At 36.1% G+C, this 27,305-nt stretch overlaps 1 protein-coding gene across 4 annotated transcripts in view; it reads right to left on the minus strand.

Annotated features, from left to right (window-relative positions):
- Positions 1-27,305, minus strand: part of STXBP6 (syntaxin binding protein 6) — a 102,338-nt gene that overhangs the window by 10,263 nt on the left and 64,770 nt on the right. For all 4 annotated transcript variants that reach the window (XM_066188351.1, XM_066188349.1, XM_066188350.1 and 1 more), the window contains 2 exons: positions 15,546-15,676; positions 13,591-13,756 (listed from right to left, as the gene is read on the minus strand). In XM_066188351.1, the coding sequence (XP_066044448.1) occupies positions 13,591-13,756; positions 15,546-15,676 (297 nt within the window). The remainder of the gene's footprint in view (positions 1-13,590; positions 13,757-15,545; positions 15,677-27,305) is intronic.

The following is a 27,305-nucleotide window of genomic DNA, read 5'->3' on the forward strand; positions in this document are numbered from 1 at the left end:
TAGGACAAGCTTCCTTGCCACAGTCATATGAAAAAAAGTTTTATCTCTGATGCTAGTGCCCTTTTATGTTAAATAGTGGTATTAAATAACATAGAGGCTATTAGAGTAAAACAAAAAGATTTTTTTTCATTGATGAGGTATCTTGATAACAAAAATACCACCTGCTCTACTGAGATTTTCTTTTATTCAGTACTCAACAGCAATGATATCACATAAATTATTCATGCTTTTGAATAGCTTAACTAATTACAGAGTCAAATTTCCAGCAGGAGAATCAGACAAATTACTTTAGCATATCTTTGTGTCATTCTAGTATAGGAATTTGTCTCTGATCATTACTCTGGTCAAAATGTTGTTCATCTTGGGGTGGGGGCAAGGGTTGTGGAATATGCTGTGACCTTTACTGCTTTTTTAGCAAATTTATTCTTTTTAAGCAAGTATCTTCTTATAGATAAACCCTGACAAATTAAAATCAGTATTAAATTACATTCAATCGTGATGGTTAATATTAAATGGGAGGATTGGTCTAGATGATCTCCAGAGGTCCCTTCCAACCCTAACAATTCTGTGCTTAGTGCTTATATTAATGACAAACCACTGCAGTCAAGATTATTAAGTTCAGATAAATTTGTACATTTGGGAAAAACTTCATCCCTGAAGATCCAAATGAGAAAAAAAAACCCTTCGTATGTAATAACGTTGAAAACCCTGCAGGAAAAAAGCCTGATCTGTTCTCTATAATGGGTAATTTCCTTGGGCAGTATAAAACCAATAATGTCCAAAAATCTTACTGTGCAGTGACATTTAACCAGTATGACAATTTTGAGTTAAAAAGGCTTACTCTGGAAAAGTTCTGGAATTCAGCAGGATCTCAAGCAATACCACTATTACATCCAACCTGACAAGAAGCAGAATGTGTAATTAACACAAAGAACAGCAGCTACGCACCTGGAAAGCCTCTGTTTGAGAATGAGCTGACAAATTTTTAATATTAATCTCAAAGCTGTTCCCATGGGGTCACAAGTGAGAGCTGTGAGAGTTGTGAACACCAAAAAAATTTGCAAGCTTTGCTGATTTTGATCAGCTGAGAGGTAAAATAATTGGAAATGGGATAACTCCCATGTCAATTTTTATTGACATTGATGTCATCCTATAAAGAAAAAGTATGAGAGTTTTTTTCGTTGAATCCTTCCAGCCATTTCTGCCAGTAGTGAAATGCAGTACTTACTACATTGCTTCCTGACCACAAGCTGAAATATTCAAACAAATGTGATTCAAAATCAGAATATTTTTCTGTAGGGAATATTCAGAATGGTGAAACGGATTTCATACAGGATAAGAAAATCCCCCAACCAGTGACTACTATGAAGAATTATATTTAATATTTAAAAGGAAAAAAATCTATTTTTAATGAAACCCTATGGAACAAATGATGCAAAAACAAAGCAGTCACCACCCAACACTCACCACTGTCCTAATGCTCAGCTAGTCCCTGAGTAGTGTCTACCTTGAGAAAAAGCAGTTTCCCCTCCAGTTTTATTGCTGAGCACACTGTTACATGGCCTGGAGCATCTCCTTGGCCAGTTCTGGTCAGCTTCCCTGTTTGTGTCCCCTCCCAGGCCATTTGCTAGGGGGCAGGCAGAAGGAGGAGACCATGAAGGTCTTGATGCTGTGTAAGCCCACCTCACCTAAAACACTGGTATGTTACCAACACAGCTTTGGTCATAAATCTAAAATACAACACTGTACTGGCTGGTATGAAGAAAAATAAGCTCCACCCCAGGCAAAACCAATGCAAAGCCTAATACACTTTTCTACACTTTTCCCTGACAAGGCAGTCCAAAGTCTTAACACTTAGTCTTAACACTTAGTCTTAGCATCTCCTGATGCAATTTTGTTATTTTGTTTCAAATTAAATTCACCAAAGTATTGACATTTCTTTTAGGGTGGGTGGGAGATTTAGACAGCAACATTCCCTGAATATGAACCACAGGATTTTTCAAAAACAAAGATATTTCTTGCAGACATTGTGCCAATACTATTGATTGAGCTTCTGCTTAAGTAGTGTTAATTATTATTGAGAAACATAATGTATTAACCTGCTACAAAGGAAGCATGTAACACAGTGTATTTGTCAACAGATTCCTATTTCTTCATCAGATAAGTGACTTTGAAAATTCTGTGTTTGGTATTTAAGAAGCATATTCAAAATCCCCAACTTCTGTTACCACATAAACTGAAAATAAAGTTATGGCTCCTGAACAAGAATGAAGGCTGAGTAAGAACTGGTCAAGGTCAGTATGAAATCAGTCAAGAGCAATGGTTGGAAAACATCAAATGAAAAATGCACCATCTGACCTGAGAGTGACTGGCTGTGCCAGCCCTGTCCTCAGGGTAATCCAGGAGCTATACATTTAAGGGCAATATTTTAGCCCCATACCAATCACCTAAGATTGGTATGACTGACAGATTTTTATGTGAGAACAGTTTTTTCTGCTAATATGCACATTACTCCCAACTGTTTCAATCAACCACTGTCAATAAAAAATAGCTTGAATGTTGCTCTTATAGACAGCATTTTACAAAAAAACTCACCTCTTCTTCCACCCTCCAAGATGTATGGAACCACTGAAAACAACACTTTAGAATCAAGCAAGTGACCACAGAAAACTCAAGAGGAAAATACAAGTTTTGCTAATCTGAAAGGTTCTTCTATTCTGTCAAGGTTCAGGTGACTCCCACATATTTGCTATATTCACCAATCAAAATCATACATTTTGTTGGAAGAATTATGCCACCAAAAAAAAAAAAAAAAAAAAAAAAAAAAAAAAAAAAAAAAGAAAAAAAAAAAAGGTTAAGAACTGCTCATTACTGCAACATGGCACTGAAGACATGAAGGCAAATCTCCTTCCACTGCTAAGAATGTTACGACATTGCTCACAATAAGGAAAACTTTAGTCTGGAATGATACCCAAGAAATACCACAATAATTACAAAGGATTAAATGAACGCTAGGCATCTAACTCAGGAATCTATGGTATCTCAAAATGAACATATTTAGACTGATGATGTTTTAACCGATGGTGGCACTTCACATATCCATTAGCTGCCTCTCCTTGCTGAGCACATTTGTTTTGTTGAAATCATCATTACCAGAGAATTACATTTCCTAGACTAACATTAACCCAAGGCTTTCCATCATATCTGTAACATAGTAGCTGGTTTTAAGGTCCACAGGACAAACACATTCTGCCCCTCCTTCTTTATCCCTGTCAGCTCCCTGCCAACTGTTACATCCTTTCATGTATATTGGTGCTGTGCTGACAGCCTTGGTTAAGAGCACCCTTGAATAAAAAAGGGAAGAGCTACTAAAAAGGCCCAAACAGAAAAACAAACATCTCTGACTACTCTTAAACAGCCATATGAAAATCTTTTTAAACAGCTTGAGATAATATGTAGAAGATCACAGAAACAGTACTTCTGTGATAGTAATCCTGTAAGATAATACACTCTTACAACTCAATGAATTCCTGTATCACACAAATGGAATGTTCTCTAGATAATTTCAATATTTAAATTATCATTCAGAACGGATGACTAAGTGATCTGAAAGACTGAACATTCATAAAAAGTAGAATCTTCACTGGGTTTCCAGCTTTGAAAACTTGAATCTGAACTTAAATCTGAACATCAACTTCTCACTTTATCTTTCAAAGACCACTTACTTCCCAACTTATATTTGATCCATAAAATCTAGAAGGGTCACAGCCTGCACAGGAGGATTGCCATGGACTTTCACCTTCTTTGAAAGTAAACAAAACACTTCTGTAAGTCTTTGCATCTGAATCTGGAAAGTTCATGGCCTACAAAAAGCATTAGTTACCAAGTCTGGTAACTATTTTGATGTAAGTGGTACATATTCTGCACTTAATGTAGCCTTTACCAATCATGCAACATTAAGAATCATTGTACTCCCAAGGGACACAATCAATGGTTCCACCTTCATAGAAATCTTATTCTGCCCTGAACAGTAATACAGGTTTCAGAGTAAGAAGTGATCTCAAATTTAAACTGATTACAGTACTTTCCCCTGTTCTCATGTGGGCTAGGCAATTTCTTCTGACACATGTGGATCTTTTAATATCCATCAATACCAAAACTGGCCAGAACAGATGTAAATATAAAAAGGTGGGCAAATATTGCATATTATGTTGATGCAAAGAGACTTCTACATTAAAAATTCATCTAATCTGGTATTTTGTCCAAAGCATGTAAGACAGAAAAAGGAAAAAAAACCCCAAAAAACAACAGTATATTATAGTCACTCTTTAAACCCCAGTAAAACTATTCAGATTTGACCACGTACTTTTCTGTCTTCCTGATTTCCAACACATGAAATAAAGCCTACATCTGCACACAATTTATTTTTGTGTATCTGAAATCTTGTACTTTTAGGGCCAAAAGAGGGCAAATTTATCTCAACTCTTACATGAAGAAAAAGCATATTTTATTCCTGCTAGTAGTCAAATAATACCTATAACCCTGGGAGGTAAACAGATGCTTGCAAGTTATATCTAACAATAACAAAGAACACCCTGTGCATCATAACACACTTTTAAAAAGGTCCTACCAATTACAGAGAATGTAGGAGTCAAAATGATCATCCTGACTGTTCAGCATCTTCATCAGCAAGCAACAAACCAAGATAAGCCTTATTGACAACAGAGATAAATTTCTTCGTCTGCTCTTATTAGCCATATCAGCTCCTTAGATTTGCAAGGTACATTTTAAGATGGGAAAAAAATAAAAATCAGTCTAGTGGGTAGCATCCCAGTTCTTGTTTTAGCCTTGAGTTTAACCTATTTTCCACCAAAAAAGCTAAACAAGAAAGGTCCATGCTTTTCTGGGACTGACTGACTGACAAATGTGTATTTCAGATTTCTGCAATGACTGCAGCCTACACAGCCATTCCAGAGGTGGACTGCTGGCCAGGGTCTTGCAAACAATACTGTCACAGCTACACTCACAGGAGGCTTTGAAGTCTATCTGAGGATCTGAGTAAATGCTCTGATTTCCAGACTGTTATAACTAGATTAAGGCTAGTACTCCATTCACTAGCTGAATTATGCTTGACATGTTTGCATGAGCTTTCTTAATCACATCTTTGTGAAAATCTTCTGAACGAGAAACTGATGGAATAAAATTTCTTCATTTTTGCACCACTATCAAGCATGAACCTTGTAGAGCAATCACGGTATCCAGGTACTCAACGGCCAACTAATTGTGAGTCGAAGTTCACAGTGAATGAAGAGAAGTCTGCTATGGTCCTGGAAGGGGGATAACGAAGTCTGAAAGACCTTAATTTGTCTAAAGTGAAAGCATATGCTACTAAAAACCTGTCCAGGCCAGCAATGATTCTCCAAACTGGAAGCCTTAAGTCAACACTGTAGAGAACTTCACACTCTGTACCTTCCTATCCAAATCTATAACCAGTTTTAAAGCATCATATTAGCACCAGCCTGTAGAGGAGAAGGAAACAGGAAGAATAGTGTTTACATAGGTGTGCAGACTGAGGGTATGTACTGATTAGCAAAAACAGCACCTGGCCAAGGTAGTAATTTTATATCATTGCCAAACGTAAATCAAAGCAAATACAGAAAAACCCATTTGATGTTAGTGGTCTGGCAGTAAAACGGGAACAGAAAATGTTATACAGATCCATCAACTATGTATTATTTTAATGAAGAAAAATATGCTATGCAATAAAGTCTACAGTGAGAGAAGGTGATGAACATTCATTCTGTTTTGCATTTTATGAGTGAGTTTAAATACTGTGAAGAGAGACAGAAAAATTTACCTACTTAGAAAATTACTATCATGCCACAGTGTTCTATTTCTTAATATTTTATATTAAACAATAATTCTAATCCATGAATATCAAAATATCAAGTCATTGCAACTGAATTCTGTGAGTTATTTTTCAAATGGCTTAAGACATTTTTCTCTTTATCTGCTACCTAGACAGATGGTCTACAGCCCTGTATCTTAAATTCACCTCTCCAAAGTCAGAAATGCAAAGAGCTTAGAAATCTGGGTTAGGAGCAAGCTTTCGTATACAGGTTCATTTGGAGACCAAATGAAAGAGCCTAGACACCTAAAAACTACCTTTTTGTTTGAAATCAAAGAAAAGTAGAGACTAACATTCTATTCCAATGTGGATGCTGAATAGGTATAACTAAGCTAGGATAGAATGACTGTTAAAATAGAGGGATGGAAAACAGAATTAAAATGGGCTATTTTAGATAGCTATGAATTGCATCAGCATTTCCAGCAGACATAAAAAAAAATTACGTACACAGAACTGAAATGGAGAAAAGATGAAAATATGGAGTATTTCATTGTTCAGCAGTAAAATACTTAATAGTGTTCCTTTGTTGTAGATTTAGTTTTGCTGGACACAAAATTAACTATGCATTAACAAACCGAACAACTAAAATTAAATCTTTATTTCTTTATTCCTTTAACCAGGCTCCTGAATCCGAAAGTTCTGCTCCAGGTGACCTGGAAAGGATTACGTTCTATTACAATGTGGAACAAATGGATCACTTCCCAACATCCCAGCTGTGGAGTAACATTTTTTATCCTCTTTCCCTACTATTCCCATAAAGTCTGGAGATGAAGAATGTAGTTTAACTGATGTCCATTTGCCTTGTCTTCACAAAGATTTAGTGTGGACTTTTTTAAACATTTAAATATGGTTTTCCAATTTATTTTCTAGAAGCCCTGGACCTGGAAAGCCATATTCAAAGGTAATCTGAATTGTGAGAACATGGCAGGAGGAAAACAAGGCTGATTTGTTCCACTGTAGCAGTGTATTCTGAATTGCATTTTCAAAGGTTCACAATAATGCAATAAACCACAAAAATACAAACAAATGAAAACCAGCAAAAAACTGCAGCCTTTATACTATACATACTACAAATTAAACCACAGCTATTAAATAAACATTGCATCTGAAAAAACAGGAAAAAAATTTAATGTTAGTATATGAGACTATTCAAACAAGGTCTTCTATTTTCTTATGTCAATAAGGGAACTGGGAAAGATAAAGAAAATGCTAAAATGCTTCAGAAGAGAAATGACCCCTGCTATCACAGTGGAAAGATTATACATACTGAACTGATCCTATCTGTGTCAACAGAAGAAGTTCAGAAGACTGAAAATGTCCACACTAATGAAATCCTGCTAGTTATGATGGACTACAATGTACTGAGTTTAGAAAGATTTTCTGGGATGGAGACAATGCTGGACAAGTACAAGATAATTCACACTTCCTATAGATTTTGTTCCAATATATAGTAATGCCATAGCCTTATGACTTTCATAGGGACAGATAACGAAAAACATTTTCATACAGAAGATCAAGAAGTGATTCTTTTGACAGATCTGTTCTGACAGACACTGGAAAGAATTAAAATTCGAAAAGGTAACAAAAGGATAACTCTGCAACAACTATATAGCAATTCATTAAGGACCATACATCTCTGTTTATTTCAAATAAGCTAGTGGCTATGTGATTTACAAACAAGATGAGGTCAAATATTCAGCGCAGAGTCATTAAGAAAAAGCTGTCATTTAATGCTTCATTTGAGTTTTCTGGTCTCAACTAACCCAAGTTATGCAAAATTTATTCTCAAGGGTCTAAGAAGCTCAGAAATACTGAGAAACGGATCTGGGTTCATTAACAAAGTATGTTCCATAGAGGCATTTTGAATAGTTATTACTATTGATGCACTACTTGCATTCACTTTCCAGACTGAGAAAAAACGCTCTATTAAATGACCTAACAGTGAACTAATGTGGAAATGTAAGAAATACTGGATTGTAGGAAAAGAAAAGGAAGATTTTAGTTTTTGAAACACCTGGGCATTCAGGTGGTGGATTTTTTCCCTTTAACCGATGTGTCTATCAACCAAGGTTGCTTTTTTTCCTTCTTTAATAGAAATAGAAAAATTCTATTTTACATTTCTAATAGTTCTGAAGTCATTATGAACATAGACAATCACCTTTTCACATCAGAGGTCAGCTAGATTAAATGAAGTTTGATATAGGATGAAGAAATAATGTCCGGTCTTGCTTGGTTACACACAAAGGTGACCGGAAGATAGCTTTCACCAATCAAGTAATGCTCAGCATCACAAGAAAAAACTGGCATCAACCTCATTTTAAGCAAAAACCGATGAATTCCAAAATGCTGTAAAATATATATTCAAATCCAAGCCTATGTTTTATCCATATACTGATGTATCTACATAAGTATAAATATACTGAGTATGTACAAATCAGATTTTTTAAGGTACAAGTCTATCAAAAACACTAAATTAATGAAGCTAGGTGAGGTGAAACAGTGAAAGATATCTTAGTAGAAGAAATTAGGGTAAAACTAGCAGTGAAGAGCTCTGCCACTATGATCATAAATTACATTCAAGATAAGTTCCACCTCGGGGTAAGATGGGCCTCAAGAAGTCCTTGAAGTGGGCTGACAGGACTGACAAACTGAGTGTGTCATAACTCAGGTGTGCTAAGACCAGTTGATGAGTGAAGAAGAACATCAACCTTCAGCTTAGTTATCACCATTTTCTATAGGAAAGTGCAGCAAATACCAGCTACCTGCAGAGTGCAGTTGAAACATGTTGCAAACTTTTTACTAACATCGTAATTACTTTAGGGGACCAGGCAGTTGTAATCCATCTTAACTGTGTAGCTGGAGGATGTAATCTCTAGCGTTCATTCCCTGTAACGCAACATGGGAGTCAGGCTAGTTTTCCTTGTCACAGGTAGGATTTTCATAGATAAAGACTTTTTTATTTTCTTTATACTTTTTTTTTTTTTTTTGGGGGGGGGTGTCATGATCTGGGCTTAGTGCTAATAAACGTTAAAAAAATAAAAAGAGCCGTAATTTATAGTTTTCCAAGCCCACTACATTCACACAGTTTGGGATTCTTCTAGGGTTCCAGGGTTCAACATCACCACAGAATTTGATGTCTCCACCTTCCTACATCAATACAGTATTAAATTTTCAAGTTTAGTCAAATTACTGAAATCAGGCATTAATTTTCCCTTTCACAGATTTCATTTGTCTGCCACCCTGGACTGCTTTTTTTCCTTCTATTGAAGAAACAGAAGAGTAATTCTGTTTTACATTTCTGCCAGTTCTAGAGAATACACAGAACAAGGATAAAGAGTTCAATGGACAGGTCCCAAATGCCTTACAGAAAATCTTATCTTCTCCCATTAATGTTCTTAATTACCGGCCTTGATGCCAGGACAGGTTGTTACTTTATAATGTATATTAGTTATGAATTAAGGAAATACCTAACTAGGATCAATTTCATATTAACACAACATTTACCTGCTTTCCAAACAGATAAATGTATTTAAACTTGTAAAACTTTTAATTCTAATCTCATCTATTTCTAAAATTAATGCTAACTTAAGTAAGCAATATTTTCAATAATAACATTTATACTAAAGGACAGTCTAACCAACCAGACACTTTCAGAATCAGTTAAAAAAAAAAAAATCTAATTCCTATGGCAAACAGCAATACTCTAAAGATCTTGAAGATAACACCTCACTTAGACCTTCAATCTTCAGAAAGTCAAGCAAATATTTTGCTTACTGCTGCTTTCTGCATTACCTTGTCTCAGGGTTATACGGATCAGAAAAAGGAACCAACCTTTATAATGATAAATGTCCCTTCTCAATTTATGAATTCCTACAGATTTTGCAAGAACATAATGTACTTTTTTTTTTTTTTTTTTTACAAGAGTCTCCTTTTAGAAGTTAATTTAGAGCTCTGATTATATTCCAAATTTCTATGCAAAAAGATCTCAGCTATTCTTACCCATTCTAATCTCAACACCTGGCTTTTAGTGATACATATAGTATCACTTCATGATACTATATATCATATATATGATACATAGTATCATACAGTGATAGTATATGTATCACTAAAATACATATAGTTAAGTAAAACTCCAAAGCAGAATTAATCTTGACATGAATATGCAGGGCATAAAAGCAAGCATCTGAAATGGTCTTTGATAGCAGAAAATTAGCTTCTAATATTTTAACCTCTAAAATGACAATAACTGAGTATTTGGTATACGTTGGCAAGAAATACCTAAATAAACTGCAAAAAATTTCTTTCTGTATGGAAACATGGCTAAATTTCATATGTCATTTCAAACCACCAAAAGACCACCAAAATAACAGCTACTGCAGATAATTAACCTTTGTGTTTGTTTATTCATTTTTTGGGGGGTAAATTAATTTCCATCAGAATTAATTTACAAGTGAATGTCTGCAAGAACAGTATGTTCAAACACACACTTTTTTCAATGTCTATGAGGTAAGAACTGAAACGAACAACCAACTACCAAGTATTTGACAGGAGGGAGGGCAACAATTGTCTTTTTTCCCATCCTAACTCACAGAATCATAAAATGGTGTGGGTTGGAAGGGACATTAAAGATGTCCCTATTTCATAACCCCCAGCATGGATAGAGATACCACCCACTAGATCAGGATGCTCAGGGAAATTCCTAACACAGGTTTTCCTTCATCTCCTTTAGTCTGTCATTAATCTTGCTCAGTATGGTAAACACCACAAATGCTTAGCAGGTCTCAAATGTCATAACCCAAGATGAATAATATTGTATGGAAAAAGTACTCATTACCATTCTTGCACTGGCATCTTATTCTTGGAGGAAAAAGAGTAAAAAATAACTCCTGCAGGGTGTCCTACAGAAAAGGTTACAAAGGTAAAGATGCCACCATTTTGGGTTTCCAAGAATATTTTGATTAATTCAGCAGAACAATTGTTAAATACCAATGCACATAGGTAGGACAAAGCTTAAAATCAAATGCAGTTCTAACATGCATCTAAAGGTGGCAGCAAATGTTTGTTCTTTATTATAGGCCCAGCGTTAATCTTTGAAGAGCTTCAAATGCTGTATCTCAAGATTCTATCCAGAAATGAGAGTCAAATGCATCCTCAATGTCAGTTTAATGTTATGTCAAGAATCAAACTGTTCCAATGAACACAATCTCTAAGTGATGAAATTTCTGCACACCAGTCATCTCCAACTTTGCTTTTTATGTTTACTGATGTAAAAGCAATACAACCTGACTAATAAGGCCACCAAATAACAACAGAAGACAAAGATACTCCAAATGAGACACATTCCAGCATCAGAACCTGCATGTTATGAAGCTACACAAGGGGAAAATATTTCCTACCTCAGTCAAAAAAAGCCCTCTAGCCCCAAAGCCTGCCTTTCTTCTCCACCGTAACATCCAGAATGCATGTAAGCTATGGAGAGGGCTCACCTAAATTCTAAACAAAAGACAAACTTGAAATATTACGTATAAAACACTAGTAGGAGGAATCTTGTTACCGCCTGCCTAAACTTGAATTTGTTCTTTCTTCTTGGAATAAGCACCCACACCTTCAGTCAGTTTTCATTACTGCTGCAAGTACAGATGTCATCAATCAAGTTACAGAAAACAGTCTAGCCTATTTAACTCTGCAGACTATACTTACATGAAACGCAAATGAAAACAAGGCAAAAAAATGATTCTGCAGAAGGAGAGTCAGTGGCAGGGTTCTGGTCTATAGGGGGAAGTGTGTGTGTCCATGTGTGTGCGAGAGAGTGAAAGGAGGTAAAAGGAAGATGGCCACAAAGAGGGTCTGGAGTTCCACAGGAACACCCTTATTTACTTAATGCTAAGCTCCTAAGCACTTCCTGCAGAAACAGGAGCAGCATGAATTTCACTTTCTTCACTCTCATTCCTTACGAAGGAATGTGGTTCAATAAGATAAGCAGGCTTGTAAATAAGCCCTCCAAGTTCTTTCATCTTCAGTTCCACCTAGGAAAAATGTTCTTTGGTGGCAACTTTTTTTTTATTTTTGAAAATATGCATAAGATATACATTACACATACGATGGGCATATCTATAGAATGACTTAAAAGGACATGCGGATGTATGCATATTCCGATAACTTATTTTTAAAGATTTGCAGAGTATTAGAAGTTAAACTGGCTAACCATCCAAAAGAAAAAGGTATTACTTTTCACATCCCAGAAAGTTCACAAGAATATCACTTAAAATATTATGCTGCCTTGGCTGAGGGGATGAAGTGACAAGCCTCATCTTGAAATCTGACTGCACTAAGATTTAAGTACAATCTGAATATAGTGCTTTGACCAGTTAGCAAAATACACCAACATAACAGTAACAACAAAAAATCGAAGTTGTGGATTTTCAACTGGATATAATAAATTTTATGCTATATTTTCAGGTGTATATTCTTTAGTTTGCTTACATATATTTGGACCTTTCTCTAGTCAGGATGAATTTGAGCTTGACAACACCTTGCAACATATTTTTCAGAAAATACCTCTTGGTATTTCAGGTTTAGGACTAAATGGGTTTTGATACAAACAGCTGGCTCAGTGAAGCTGACACACAGCAAGTCACTGAAATTTAGGGTCAACTATTACTTGGTTTACAGTTCTTACAGTTTCTGTCAAATTTAAACCTACCCACAGGGACTGTATCACCCAGTGTGAGGAAAAAGTTGATAGTGTGAAGAACAGCAGAAATGCTGTATCCATGAGGAGATTATTAGTTCCCATACAATGTCTATATGCAGCACTGTGTGTGAACACACACACACAGACTGGACTTGTGCCCAGACAGAATGACATGCAAGGAATATGGAAATGGTCACCACCTGCTATCAGAGGATTACTGAATACTCCCATTTTATCTAGGAAGTTGTCAAAGGGAGAACGTGGGTGTGCTTCATGGGACATGGTAGGCTCTAGCCTGTGTTGAAAAAGTAGAAGTTAAGCATATATTTATGAACCTCAGTGGCAATTTTTTTTCCACTGTGATGACATTTGTTTAGGATAAAGTTAATAACTGGGTCTGTTGAATCAGGAACTCAATTTTGGACAGGTCAACTTCAGGAGAATAATACAAGTTCAAAGGCAAAATGTGTTGTGGTTTATTAGTAACAACTTATTTGCAGGAAGGATGGAAGTGAGAAACATTAGCAAACAGATAACCAACAGGAGACTTCATATATGAAACAGAAAAATTGTAGAGTATATCTTCACCCATTAATGCAGCTCCCTCCTCACTACCACACCAAAAAGAAAACAAAGGAAATCCTATTAATGTGGAAAAGGAAAGAATGAGAGAAGACATAAGAAATTTTGCACATTTTTTCTTAGTTTGAGGAGACACTAAAAGAAAACAATTGATTGACAAAGTTACCTGTATCTGTTATTAGTTTCAGTAGCTAAAATGAAAGGAATGAAAAGGTAACAGAAGAGTGTGAAGTGGTGCTTGATGGAGAAATGCTGAAGCCTAGAAGTGCTTACTGCTAAGTCAGCATGTTCAGACCCAAAATTTCACAATGTCATTAGGCTGCAAGCTTATCTGAACACAGAATAAATCACATGCAAATCATTTCATGTCCAATTGCAAAGTATTAAGCTTTGATTCACTTACCTCCCATAATTTTAGATTGGCAGTTGATAAATTCTGGCTTCTTGTCTGTAAGGTATCGCTGACAAGTGTGATGTAGAACCTGAAAGAATGTGCATTTTTCTGAAGCTGTGTTTGCTACCCATTGGTCAAATGCATTTTCAAATATTAAATCAAATTCTGGGGAATCCTAGAAGAAAAAAAAAAAAAAAAAAAGACTTGTTATTATCCCAGTTTTAAAAATGATTTGGAGAAAGATATTTTTTTAAATGCACTTTGTTGCAAAGAGCAGAATAGTCATGCAACCAATAACCATCCTGGTATTACTGCATATTTTTGAACAAAAAAGACCAAACAGGCAGGATTTCTTTTTCTTACTGTTATTTTTAATGAGGAATAGTTGGCTATGACAAAAATATCTGAAAACAAAAATAATTAAGATCAAAACATTAAAAGTCAAATTCTTGTAAGAAAACATTGGTATCTTCAGACACATAGTTATTTGTGTCGTCTATATTATGCAAGTATTTACGGTCACACTATGTTATAGAAGATGTGTCTCAGCTCTCCATGCTCAACCAAACGAATAAACTAAGTCCTAAGCAAATAACATGTCCTAGATATTGTATTTAATGCATTTTCATGAAATGTTGCAAAGGACTCAGGATAACATGAGCCAAAGGCCTCTTCCATAACAAATCACAGTGCAGCTCTATACCAGATTTGGCAGCCAAAATAAAAGAATTTTGTGCAAGAAGTCATGCCACGTATTTAATATTTGTGAAACACTGATTTGCAGTCTAATCTAGTAAATGTTCTTTTCCAACTGATGGCACTGGGAATGCACAGGGAGATGAGTTTGAAAGAAACATTTCTAAACTTAAGTGCTTGGTAGGACTTTGAATCAGTTATGTACATAGCTGCATAGCAGATGCAGAAAAAGGGCCTAAAACTCATATCCCTTATCTATTTGTCATTTTCCTTGTTTTCATAGTTTCTTTAGCCACAGAAAATGTAATTCCACTCCTTGCATTTCATAGGGCAGTGGTCAAGTGCTTCTTTTTTGTATCAGGTCTTTCAGTAGTAACTAGACATGGTACTAGGCAGTTAGGTACTAACCAAGACTTGGGTAGTCACAGAATTTGGTGCACCATAGTTAAGACACTTAGGTGGCTGATCAGAGCACAGCTTTGAAGAAACCAACGGAGTTAGTCACAAAAATATTCTGCTATAAAAAGAACTCTAAATCACTTTGTGAGCACATAGTATGAGCCACATTTTTAACTTCTAATTATGTTGTTTTAGTACTGGAGAATTGTATTCATAGGCCTAACACATATTAGTACAACTTTGTCTTGAGATAGCTGAAGGTGGGCTGTATAGTCCAAATTAAAGGAATACTTCCACAGCTATTTAATACAGGGTTGATTTGTTTTATTTTAGTTTTGGTAGTTTTTTTTTTTTTAAAATCAGTGTTCACTTGCCATTTGCAGCTAAAGGACACTACCAGATTTTCTAGCATAAGGTAAGGATTGCTGAAATATCTGAGGAGAGAACTGTCCTAGGAAAAAAATGCAGGATTCACAAGATTTCACAAATTTGAATCTCAGCAATCTCTTCTGTACTTACTTCTACCTATTGCTCTCTCTCACAGCACAGCTGCATGCCAAAGTAGACCCCAAGAGGCTTAAAGTTGAAGCAAACAAGGCTTTTACTTTGCTCTTCACAAAGAAATGAGAAAGTAGTAAGAAAAGTATGGAAAGACAAGAAGAAAAAATCCATACGACTGAGTTTTAGCCTCCTCCTGTATTTCCCATTAAAATTTACTTCACGTATTCCACGTATTTATTTTTTGAGAATTTGCACTTAAACCTGTATCTTATATTTCCAGATGCCTTCTGAATACTAAGAATGCCTGGTTCACAAATCAGTTACATAACAGCTCAATTTTCATTTTCTAGAAAAGTGTTCAAACTCACCCGATTAGGGTCTATACCATTGACCTGGCGAAGCTGCTCGAGCATCCACTGTGTCCTCCTGACAAATGACGTGGAGCCTTCAAATTGCTTCACCTTCGTAATAGATGCTTGAGCTGGTTTCTTGTTTGTCACTGGGCACACAGAAAAACATATAACTGAAATGGGCTTTGTGATTCAGGAACAGGCTGTTTACTTCACTTAGCAGTAGCTATTTTGCTGGTGTATATTCTACAGTGTCCCACGAAGCAAATACATGTCACCAGTTCTGACAGTAGAAAGCATTCTCTTTCCAGGAAAACGTACTGAAAAGTGTATTCCTTATTGTCAGAATGGTGGTATGATGCCAAACAAGCTGTCTACTACTCAAAATTCTATATATTTTAGCCATTATCAACCTAAGTAACCAACATCCTGTAAAAAACCCAGAACTACAACAAAGGTCTTTCCATTTCATTCTTACAATCACAGAATGGTCTGGGTTGGAAGGGACCTTAAAGATCATCCAGTTCCTATCTCCCTGCCATGGTCAGGGACACCTGTCACTAGACCAGGTTGCTCAGACCTCCATGCAATCCGTCCTAAACACTTCCAGTGACAGGGCATCAACCACCTCTCTGGGCATGCTGTTCCAGTGCCTCACCATCCTCACAGTAAAGACTTTTTTATCCTAATATCTAACCTAAATCTGCTCTCTTTCAGTGTGAAGTGATTTCCCTTTGTCCTATCACTACATGGTCTTCTAAAAAGTCCCTCTCCAGATTTCTGGTAGATTCTCGGTTACTGTAAGGCCGCAATTAGGGCATTCCAAAGCATTCTCTTCTTCAGGCTGAACGAACCCAAGTCTCTAAGACTTTCCTCATAGGAGAGGTACACCATCAATTAACCTTACTGTTCTCTTTTCCCCATAATAATTTGCTTAAGTTTCTCATATTTAGCACTGAGTATTAATAATTTCTCATCTTCTCAATTTAGTAAATAGAGAAGGAAGAAAACCCAACCACACGACCATGTAAGTATATGCACCTTATTAAAAGAACCTGCTACTTTAGACTGAATTTCATATTGCTGATCGAAACAAAACATTTTTCCAGTCTTTTCACAACATGGTACATGTAGGTCATGCCTGTGTAACACCACTAACATTTGTGGCATTTGATTATCAGTCAAGAGACATAGGCATATGCTCTTACTACACTGTAAATCCATCAATCCATGCATTAGACAATAGTCTGTGAAAAACAGACTAATGTATAAGAATTAAGGAACTAAAGCTTGCTTCACACCTCCCCTTCCAAATATTATCGACCATGAACAACAACCACGAATAAGAATGATGCCGCTTATTGTAAACAAAATGTATGTTAAAAACCACAAAGAAGAAGACTACTCTGATTTTGGAAACTAATAAAAAGGCAATATTATGCTCAAATTAGTCTATCATTAAGTCAGAATTGGTTTTTCAAAGAGTACTTAATAATGCTAACTTTTCAACAGCAGGAAAACTGACTTCCTGCGTTAGATATTTGTCTAAACAAATATTCTTTTAATCAGTATAACTCGATGGAAGTTCCATAAGCAGCTTTAGACACTTTCTGTAGTCAAGTGTGTATTTTATTTACATGTTACTTTTCTGTTGCTGTATGGTAAGTTACTCCCAAACACATTTCCACTTTCTGTGAAGAAATATTTTGCATAATCATTGTATTGCATAATCTACTAAAGCGGTGTGTCATCTATTTTTTTTTTCTACTTAAACTCTTTCCAAAAATAATTTTATCCATATGGTCCGCCAAATAAGAGTATTATTGGAAAAGTCGCTTTTCTCTGCTTTTAGATGCTGGCAGTTAAAGAAAGCTTCTAAAATAATCAAGACTTAAACAGCAAGATTGCTTATTTTTGTGCACTCCATTTGCCCAAATAACCAGGAAAAGTAAGAGGTTTCCCACTCTGAAAACGCGTGCTGCATGCACTTCTGCACCCAGGGACACAGTTAAACAGTAAGTAAATACTGATATAATCCCTTATCATTCCAGGAAGTTAAAAAGTTAATATTGGTTCTTAGGATGAAAATTTTAAAACACACAGATCAGTGTCTTGATGTTAAATGTATTTTGAAATAGATTTTTAAAATCAGATTATTATGAAAAGTTCTTTACAATATCACAGATTTAGATGTTTTCAGTTCTGTGTGTGTCTGTGAAAGTCCAAACACCCTTATGAGAACTAAAATTAATAAACAGAAAATTCATTCCAAAGAAAATTTTAGTAGGAAAAAAACAACAAACCAAAAGAGATACAAGCATTCCACAAGGCAGAAAATTGTTTTTAAGAAGCTACCTTGGAATAGAAAGCACAGCTGGACTCAGTATGTTGATCAGCCTATTGACAAGAATGTAGTAAACAGATTGCCAGAAATCTTATTGACAGTGGAAGCACTGAGACCCAAACTCGTGCATGGTGAAGCAGGTGATTTAGAATCTTACATCAAATGGCACAGAACACAGATCAACGTAGTATCAGAAAGGTAGCAGCAAAATTAGACCAGAAATGCAAACAGACTACTGAAATGCAAAGACTGCTATTAATAAGAAGTGAGATTAGTCTTAAAGATTCATTGCTTGCTCCATGGCCCATGCATGCAAAAAGGAAACCTATCTATACCTACAGGGTATATACAGGTTCTGTTTCTGCTTCAAATCTACACAGTACTGAGTGGGAAACAAAAGCTGTACAAGTTTACGTGACTATCTTCTCTAAATTTACTCTTTATCTGTATTCGTGTCTTTTCTGTCAACTCCAGTGATCACTTTGAAACACTTTACAGCATTCTACTAGACCAAGCTTCACACATTTTCTACAAAGCAGTACTAATTGAAGGCTATTCAACAGTGACTCAACTTCTATGGCCTGTGGATTGTTCTCTTTCCATGCAAAATGGGCAATGATCTACTGCTAAATGAGCTATGTATTAAAAAGCAAAAATTGTGCACACTTTATGCAAGTCACACATATAATTAACACTAGCAGCTCTGCAAAACAAAGGGTTTGACACTAGGAAGCACTGGATGGATTGTGTGGTCAAACACTTGCTTTTTTCCCCTCAGTCCCATGGATAACCAATCACAAAATGTATAGCCTTAAACTTTAATACAGCAAACTTCTTATTGCTCTGAAGGCTTCTACATGACATACATTCAAGTGCTCTTGGAAACAGGGGGCATCATATCTTTCAAAGTGAGAACACCAAATTTTACAGATGATACTTAAACACTAAATGTCTAATCTCAGCATCTCCAAAAACTAGTTTGTTTGACATATTCAAAATCTGCTTTTCCAAACTTCTCTATATAGCAGTTTTAATAATCAATGAACAGCAGCTTCGTCTTCATTTAGACCCATTAGTGCACTCTACTGCAGTGAAAGACTCACGTTACATTTCCAGACTTCATCACCTCCCAAAAATGCCTATTAGTGATGAACTATAAAATCATCTTGATTAGGTGATTGTTTCTGTATCATCCACCACATAACTCTGGGAGAGGTCAAGAGGGCTACTCTTCTATGGAGGAACCTACAAGGATCTTGGGTATGTCATCACCTTAGGCAGAAATTCAGTCTTAAGCTAAATGATGCAATCCTCTTGGGAAAGCAGAAGTTCCTCCTTTACATCTCACACTCACGATTACTGTGCACAGCCAAACAGATCCAGTCGGCATTTCAGCTTTTGTGTCTCAGTATTTTAGGAAACAGCTAGCATTTCTATGGCATTCAAAAAAACCAGCTACTAATGAACCCACCAAACACAGTTGAAAACCTTCACTTAGTCCATGACAGCTTGACAGTAATATGGCAGTCACTGTAACTCTTGAGAAACCCATTGGCAGCCGGAAAACCATCCTCACTAGCTGCTCATTATGTTGCTTAAAAAATTAAGGCACTTCACCAGCCACTGAGTAGGAGTTATCTTGCAAACATGTAAAAAGTATTTTGTTAAAAAATGAAAAAATGTGGCAGCAATTACATACACCTAGACACATTCTTTCTCCAACAAATCATTTAGGTATTTTTGCTAAGATATACCATTATAATACGATATATCATTATCATAATCATTATCTATCTTAATAAAAGCCAATATTTAAGTTACACTTGAATTTTAAGTGGGTTTTTTGTTTGCTTTGTCTTTTTTTTTAAACTGTAACACTATGCCTTCAAAATAAGAAGCTGTAGCAGTGCAGACAAAATACATTTATTTGGAAAGTGGTAGGTTCATACTGCATTTCTGTGTGTCATAGATGGAAATATGATTTCTTCTTTTTAAACAACATACAGCTACTGGTGAAGTAAGAAAATGTGTGAGAATTTAGCTACAGCAATTTATGTTGGAAGACGTTGTGAGGTTTGGTGACTTTCTTCTATCTTTGTCCAATTGCTACTCAATCCTGCAATGTTGGACTTTTTGATTCAGAGGACAAAACACAAGTAACTTGTAGAAATGCCCCAGAAGTTTGATAAAGAAATATTTTTTGGGTTTTCTTTCAAATGACAAAGTACAAAGGCTCAAAGAAAAGACATTGAGATATCTATGAGGACTGGCCCCCATTTGCTAGTCTCACCTATGTAACTCCAAAGCAAAATGCAAGAAAAGATGATCTATCTCTATTGCTCCAATGTAAGAAGCTCTTCCTTCTGTCACTAAGACAACCTTACAATTGTTTTGCCCCCCCTTCAAAATCTTACCCCCCCTGTTTTCTTCCCAAAGCAAGAAAATTAAGATTAGGCAGGGGAAAGGACACTAAATAATGCAGCATCCCCTTAACCCTTCTGATAGTAGAAGTTAGTATTACTCTGTTGTGCAAGGCTACAAGGTAGTTCAAGCTACTGCTGTTAAGGCCACATGGTTCCCAAAGTATGGTCCTGGGCAAGCAATTTCCAGATTTTCCTGCAATAACTTTCTGACAATAGGAAAAATGAAGTTGAGAATTAAGATGGAGCAAACAGGTGCATTCTGACTTATTCAGGTAGTGAGGAATAAGATCCAGATACTGTCTTAGTATACCATGCAAATTTTAGGAAAACTATTTCCAGTCTCCTTTACATGATGGTTGTGAGCTTTGCTCCTATCAATTCCAGCTTTGGATTTGAGCACCAAAACTTTTAGTGTTTTGTGTTTTCTCAGAACAGTTTCAGCTAAAACTGATTTAATGTGGAGTCTGAATTAATTCTAGAATTTTGAGTCTTCTCAGAGCGATTGTCCGACTATTACCTCCTGCACACTTGCCACACTTCTTAGACCTCAACTATCTATAATACAAAGGGATGATCTGAGAAGACTGAGGTATAAAAAGAACTCAGACTTATGCCGCCACTTTTAGGAATGATTTTTTTTTTTTGGAGAAAAGAACGGATATGTTTCCAGCAAAAGACAGCTAGCCTCACTGAAAATAAACAAAGCCAGCGAAAACTAGGGCAGGTTTAAATTCCTGCTTGCTGGTCAAGTCTTGCCAGTTGTCAAAATGTCCATAAGTTGAAGCCTGACTTCTCAGAATGCCATCTCCTATTTTTGCCCGTATTTCCTCTTGCCTTCATTTGACAGTGCCGCTTTCTCGCCATCTGGGATGTAAGGAGCTGAAAGCAGGGCCAAGCAGCACAGTCCCACCTTCTCCACTTGCCAAATAGGACATGAGGATGTAAGTGGCCCTAAATACATAGCAGTGTAACCAAACATTAATTCCTTCTGTTTCTTTAGGCACAGCATAATGTTTTGACATCAAGTTGGAAAAAAGAGAAGCTTTCAGATACCAAAGAGGCAAACTACTCCAAAGTCTAAACACATACTGGTTTTCCCACAGCCCTTCCCAATAGTTCAGATAACAATATGCATCATCTGTCTGCTTAAATCAGCCCTACTGCATCACTGCCTGTAGCAAGCAGCCTCATACTTCAGGATAAAAATGTATGAAATGCCTCCCTCTTAATGAATATATATTCATACGTTGTTCGAAATGTAGTTTTATGTAATAAATTTTCTTTCTAAATGCAAGTATCTTTATCTGCTGAATAGTAAAAGAAAAATCAAGAATTAAAAAAAATTGGTTAACCTGGAAATTCAGATTAAGATATGTACTGTATCTTCCCAAGATAAAGGATTAGAGAAAAGAGTGTCCTGGTGACTTTAATTTTTTTTAAAAAAATATTGCTTTGAGTTGCAATGAAAAAATACATTTTTTTGTTCATGCACATGACACCATGAAGTGGTATAAGCCTGAAGTGAGAGCCTGTTTGCTTTCCAACATGACTGTATTAATAAAAAACTGCTGCTCAGAGGCAGAATGCCTTGTCTTTTGTTTTTTTCCCCTAGTAATACTCATTTTTCACAGAACAATGTAAATATTTGTCCTTAAAAACAGGTTTTACGACTATTCAAACACCTGAAGCCCCCATCATTCATACCACTTACAGAAGACTCATTTTTCATTTCTATCAAAATTTTAAAGCTATAAATACAGAAATCTTTTGGTTTTAAATTAATATCTTGCTTATATTATTCTTCAAATACTGCAACAATATAGTTTAAGTTACTGATATCAAGGCAACTGCTTTTCATAGTGGCAGTTATATACATATATATACGTTTATATATAAACGTAGGTAACAGTGACAAGAATGGTAGTCTTCATTTTGTCGCCAGAGAGAAAGCTTCTACTTAACTACAAATATCTGGAAAGGAATCTTATTAAACACATTTTCACTTCCAGAATGATGACTGAACTTCCAGGTTTTGTTTGAATTGCCTTTTACTACTTTATATTGCAAAGCAGCCAACTTTCAAACTTTTCCCACCTCCTTTTTCCTGCACACAGTCAGCTGCATTTGAGGACTCAAGATATTTCTAGCCAAAACCACCAGATTTATTGTGTGTATGTTTTTAGTAAAAACCTAGTTGAGAGGACAGGAAGGTGCTCAGGCAGATCTACCAAAGCAGGGTTACTGCAGGGAAAGATAACAGATATTTCAGCCAGGTCCCATGGAAGAATGACGAATTTCTCACAACCCAGAAATCAAAATCTTCATCAGAGACCTCTCAATTAGAATAAAGCTCCCGCTGATCCTGACCTACAGCATTTTTTATTAGCAGTTCATCTTGAGCTGGTATGATAGAACCTCATCTCTTAATTGGACAGTATTTGGTGACTGAGAATTTCAGCTCACTCTATGTGTCTGGAACATTTATACCTTCGATCTCCTTTGCTCTCTTTTCTTTGAAAGGAAAGCAGAATCCTACACAGGCTTTGCTGAACAGGATACTTTGAAATCACCTAGTAAGCATTTGTGCACACTGCAGAAAATCTCACTTCAATTTAGCTCGGAAATCAAGGCTCAAGATACAGACCATAGTGAATACGTGTGTGGGTTGTCCTTTTATCACATTATGGTCACTTTAGCACCCGAAACTGTGAGGAACCAATTAAAATCAATACCACAAAAGTACTTGTGAACTTAAGTGGAATTTGGCATAATTCCCATAAAGTTAACAGATGTGCATCTGCAGCAGAGAGTACATTAGGAATTACCTCACCAGCCTGAAAACAATGTTTGAACTTCACAGCAAGTGTCCAGAGAGGCAGGAAGAGGCTCTGGAAAACTAAAGCCTGAATTTGTTACTCAGTAACTCATAAAAAGAGCATGGTATTTAACAAACAGTGCTCCATTTCTAAGCTTGCTTAGATAACTTGAGAGACTTCAGTTTCTGAAACAAACTGGCCAACAACTATTAAGATCCTGCAGGCTAAGGGAATCCTGATGTACAGGGTAGAGGGTTTACTGGAGCTTTTAAAGTTACTTAGAAAACTGTGTTTTTCTTGATTTTGCACTGAATCAATGACCTAAAATACAGCTGATGAGACTGCTACTGAAAAAATACTTTCCATGAGCAGATGCAAGAAATGACTATTACAGCCATTCAAGACAAAATCCTCAGCTTTTGCTATACAATGAACTAAGTCAGAACAACAGTGGACTAATTATTCCATACCTATAACTCAGACTGTCAGAGAGAATTCTAGAGAACACTTCACATACACATGTGGTATGAAAACATCTAAATCTCACTATAAGCAACTAAAAACATCTGCCAGACTTTATCCACTTAAGGCTGTGAAGAAATTGAAGCACATACATACACACATCCCCAAACCAATAAACACCCCAGAAATATAGCAGTGGGGAGGTACCTAAGGGTACAGCTGAAATGCAATATGAAGTCAAAAGAGAAAATAAATTTCAGTTTGGAAACATTTTAAAGTTCTGTTTTGGGTTCCAGGTCAACAGTCAAGTGTTATTTAACAAGTCTGCATAGACTGAAATAATTTTGTCCATCATCTGCAAATGCCAACAATAGAAGCTACTACTAGAGATGTACATTTCAATTTTGCTCTATCAAGTACCAGCTATCAAAAAACACCAATCCGAAACAAGAAACTGCCATGAAGCCAGAAGTAAAACCATGTCCGTTAAAAGCACTACTGCTTGTCTTTTTGTTTTGAAGTACCTGAAACAATAGGATTTTATCTGCCCACGTAGATAAGTATGAATTATTTGAAAATGTGTGTTTTGCCTGACTGTATTGGACCAATTTCCCACCAGAAAACAGCCGGTGAAAGTATACACGATTTGACAGTACACAGTGGATGAGACAAAGGAAACTTACACTGAGGGAAGAATACTTTTTCTAAAGCAATATCCATAGTGTTCCTAGACACAGTACACTAATAACAGCCCTTGAGAGGGGGTAAACCAATTCTTTCATTTTGCAGATTTTGTGTATTAGTAATACATTTATATTTATAGCCAAATTAAAAACAGGTGGAAGAAAAAAAGAAGAGGTTTTTTCCTCAGATCCGGATTTCTCTACATTCAAAAGGTTAAGACTAAAGATATTCTGAAGCAGATAAATGCAATGGTTTGAAAGACTGTGAACGGAGAAAAAAACACCCAAGGACAAGACATGAAACATACAGAAAGTTTAGATCAGAGAGCTCTATAATCTCAAATATTTGAAGCAGTTTCGCTATCTAGGACACTCGGCAGTTTGAACATGAGATACCAGACATGCGGCCCTAGCTTCCAGCCCCACTGTGCATGTTGGTACAAGATCTATAATGGATGGACCTGCCTGCTGTCTTGGTGAGCGGTTCTACAGAGAACATTAGTAGTATTTAAAAAAAAAAAAAAAAAGCCCTAAGACCAGTCTGGGTATGAATAAATGCCGAAAAATTGCCAACAATCTGAACATAGAGAGAACTGATACTACAAGCAGCACTATAACACCTTGAAGGTTTGTTCCTACTCTTGTCACTATGTATTCATACCAAAATGCAACAAGAGGGATTTATTTTACAGTGGATGAACTACTCATTACATCTCCCTGTACTTAACCCTTTTAGCTGATTTTCCGCTTTCCTGTAGTACAAACTGGGGTGCAGACCACCACAGGATAAGGCAAATTTGGTACCTGGCAAGGCTGTTAAAATGTGAAAAAAAACACAAAAAATATTGGCAGGTTTTCTAAAACTATGTATTTGAATTTATGATTTTAAAACACAAGCAGTTCTAAAGACATGCACAACCTGAAAAATGAAATCTGACATTGAAGCATTTTTGTCTCAAGACATTTCATTGTCTTGTGACTGACTTTTTTCAGTCCTTCACAATGCATTGGATGTAACAGAGTGGATAACATATACCAAGCTACATGTTTTACCAGAAACTCTGGAAAAACACTTGGTATGGAAAATGCATATGATTCCTTCCAGCCAGACACCAGAAGGTTCAGACAAGACCAGATTAAAGTAATTATTCTGGTTTGTTTAAAATAGAAGACCCTAAACGAGGCTACTTCTTGTATCTACCGTAATCTGTTGAGAAGGCTCAGCATACTTGCTGCCTAAATCATGAGAAAATGGGTAATTTGTGTTCAGTTGCATACAACTGCTGCCACACTTAACCTAAAACAGAACACACCAGGTCCACCCATTACAGCAGGATACAGAAACACATCATAAAACCCCACATCTATTCAATAGTTCCAGAATTAACATGCAACATCCACTGAAAAGCAAATTAAGATTCAAATACCAGCTTTAATAAGACTTGACTGTGAGATTTCCTCACGGGGGAAATTACTCTGGAAAGTTAAAATCAAATGCAATTTCTCTCAAAGCATTATGCTGTTCCATCCTGCCACACTACACTGCTAAATTTTGGAAAAGATAACCAACTAGTTTATGATTGAGCAGAGGTACTTTTGCCAATACTTATCAGGACCAAGTATAAAACCAAGTTAGTTTTGCTCTGACAGAACATTTCATCTCTCACTAGATGTCTTGCATTTACTAGCATCCTAGTTCTTATATATTGGACTTGTCATTCAAATCAAAGTCAATTCAGGACTAACAGAGCTATCCAAACTCAATCTTCAGGAAAAAAAGTCCACTGGTAAATGTGACAGTCTTAGAAAGCACCCAGCTTGTTGACAGAGATTTAATCTGAATCTAATAATCTGCTCTTTCTGCAGAAAATTTTTGCTGCTTGTATCAATTTCATCATGAAACTTTAAAGAAGCCTGGACACAGCACTCAGATTACCAAAACATGCTTGATTTCATGGCAGACTGGAATTACTTTGTCAAAACATGCCAGAGTTCCTTCATAGCTGCCTGCTCATTTATACAATTCAGAATCACAGAAGTGAATCTGACTTCTCAAGGGCACTTAGTCAAACCCCTTTTTAAACTGGGGCAAACATTACCATACAGTGAGGCTGCTTAATTACAAAAGACAGTAAACCAAGTGAAGAACTTCATTTTTTCTGTTCCCTCCATTCAAAATTAAAACTTATATAAAGAAACAGATATATCTCCAAACACCAGGACTAACAATTGGATTTTCAACATTTACAAAACAATTGCTGTTTTTCTTGTATGAAATTTATTACTATGCACCTTACATGCATTTTTTTATTTGCAGTTGCCTTTGTAAACTGGGGGTTTTTTTGTCAGTTGGTTATGACTTCTTGGGAGTATTTTTCTTATTCTCTGCTTTATATACCTCTAATACGGAAAATTCCCTTCCTGAAAGAAAAGTTCCTCTGTCTCTTCAGATGTTTTATGTAGAGTACAGGATTTGCTTGATTTTTCTGTCCTCTAATACACAGTATTATTATAATCTATTATTCCAAGCCTCACAGCTTGTAAATTTGCTACTAATAGCTTCTTCCCACTGCACAGTTACAGCAAAGAATCACCATGACTGTTGGCTTGTCTGCTGCCTAGTCCACGAAGGCTGCCCTGTAATTAACCTCTTCCAGTCATCCACAAATACTTATTGATAAAACCAGACAAATGGTGGAGCAAAGAAGAAAACCTGTCACCATGACTGTAAATTGCTTACTTTAAATGTATCAATGTGTTTTACAAGGGTTTGGAACTGCATTAAAATTTTCTGTTTAAGACATGAACAGAATGGCTTTAACTTGAGCTACATTAGTGGCAATAATACCTACACAGGTTTTTCTTAAGCTTAACCCTTTGTGAAATAAAATTCTTTCTAAGCTTGCCAAAAGTCTTGAACATATAAAACCTTTATAGTGGTAGCTACTGAGACCAGCAGCTAGCCATGTTCTCCTCAAAAGACAATAACTGGCCTTTTCAAAATAAAAAAGTCCAATATAAAATTTGATTATAAAAATTTTAATGAAAAT

The sequence above is a fragment of the Chamaea fasciata genome, unplaced genomic scaffold (assembly GCF_029207755.1).
Source record: "Chamaea fasciata isolate MVZ Bird 193981 ecotype frontalis unplaced genomic scaffold, bChaFas1.0.hap1 SCAF_7, whole genome shotgun sequence".
NCBI classification, from domain to species: domain Eukaryota; kingdom Metazoa; phylum Chordata; class Aves; order Passeriformes; family Sylviidae; genus Chamaea; species Chamaea fasciata.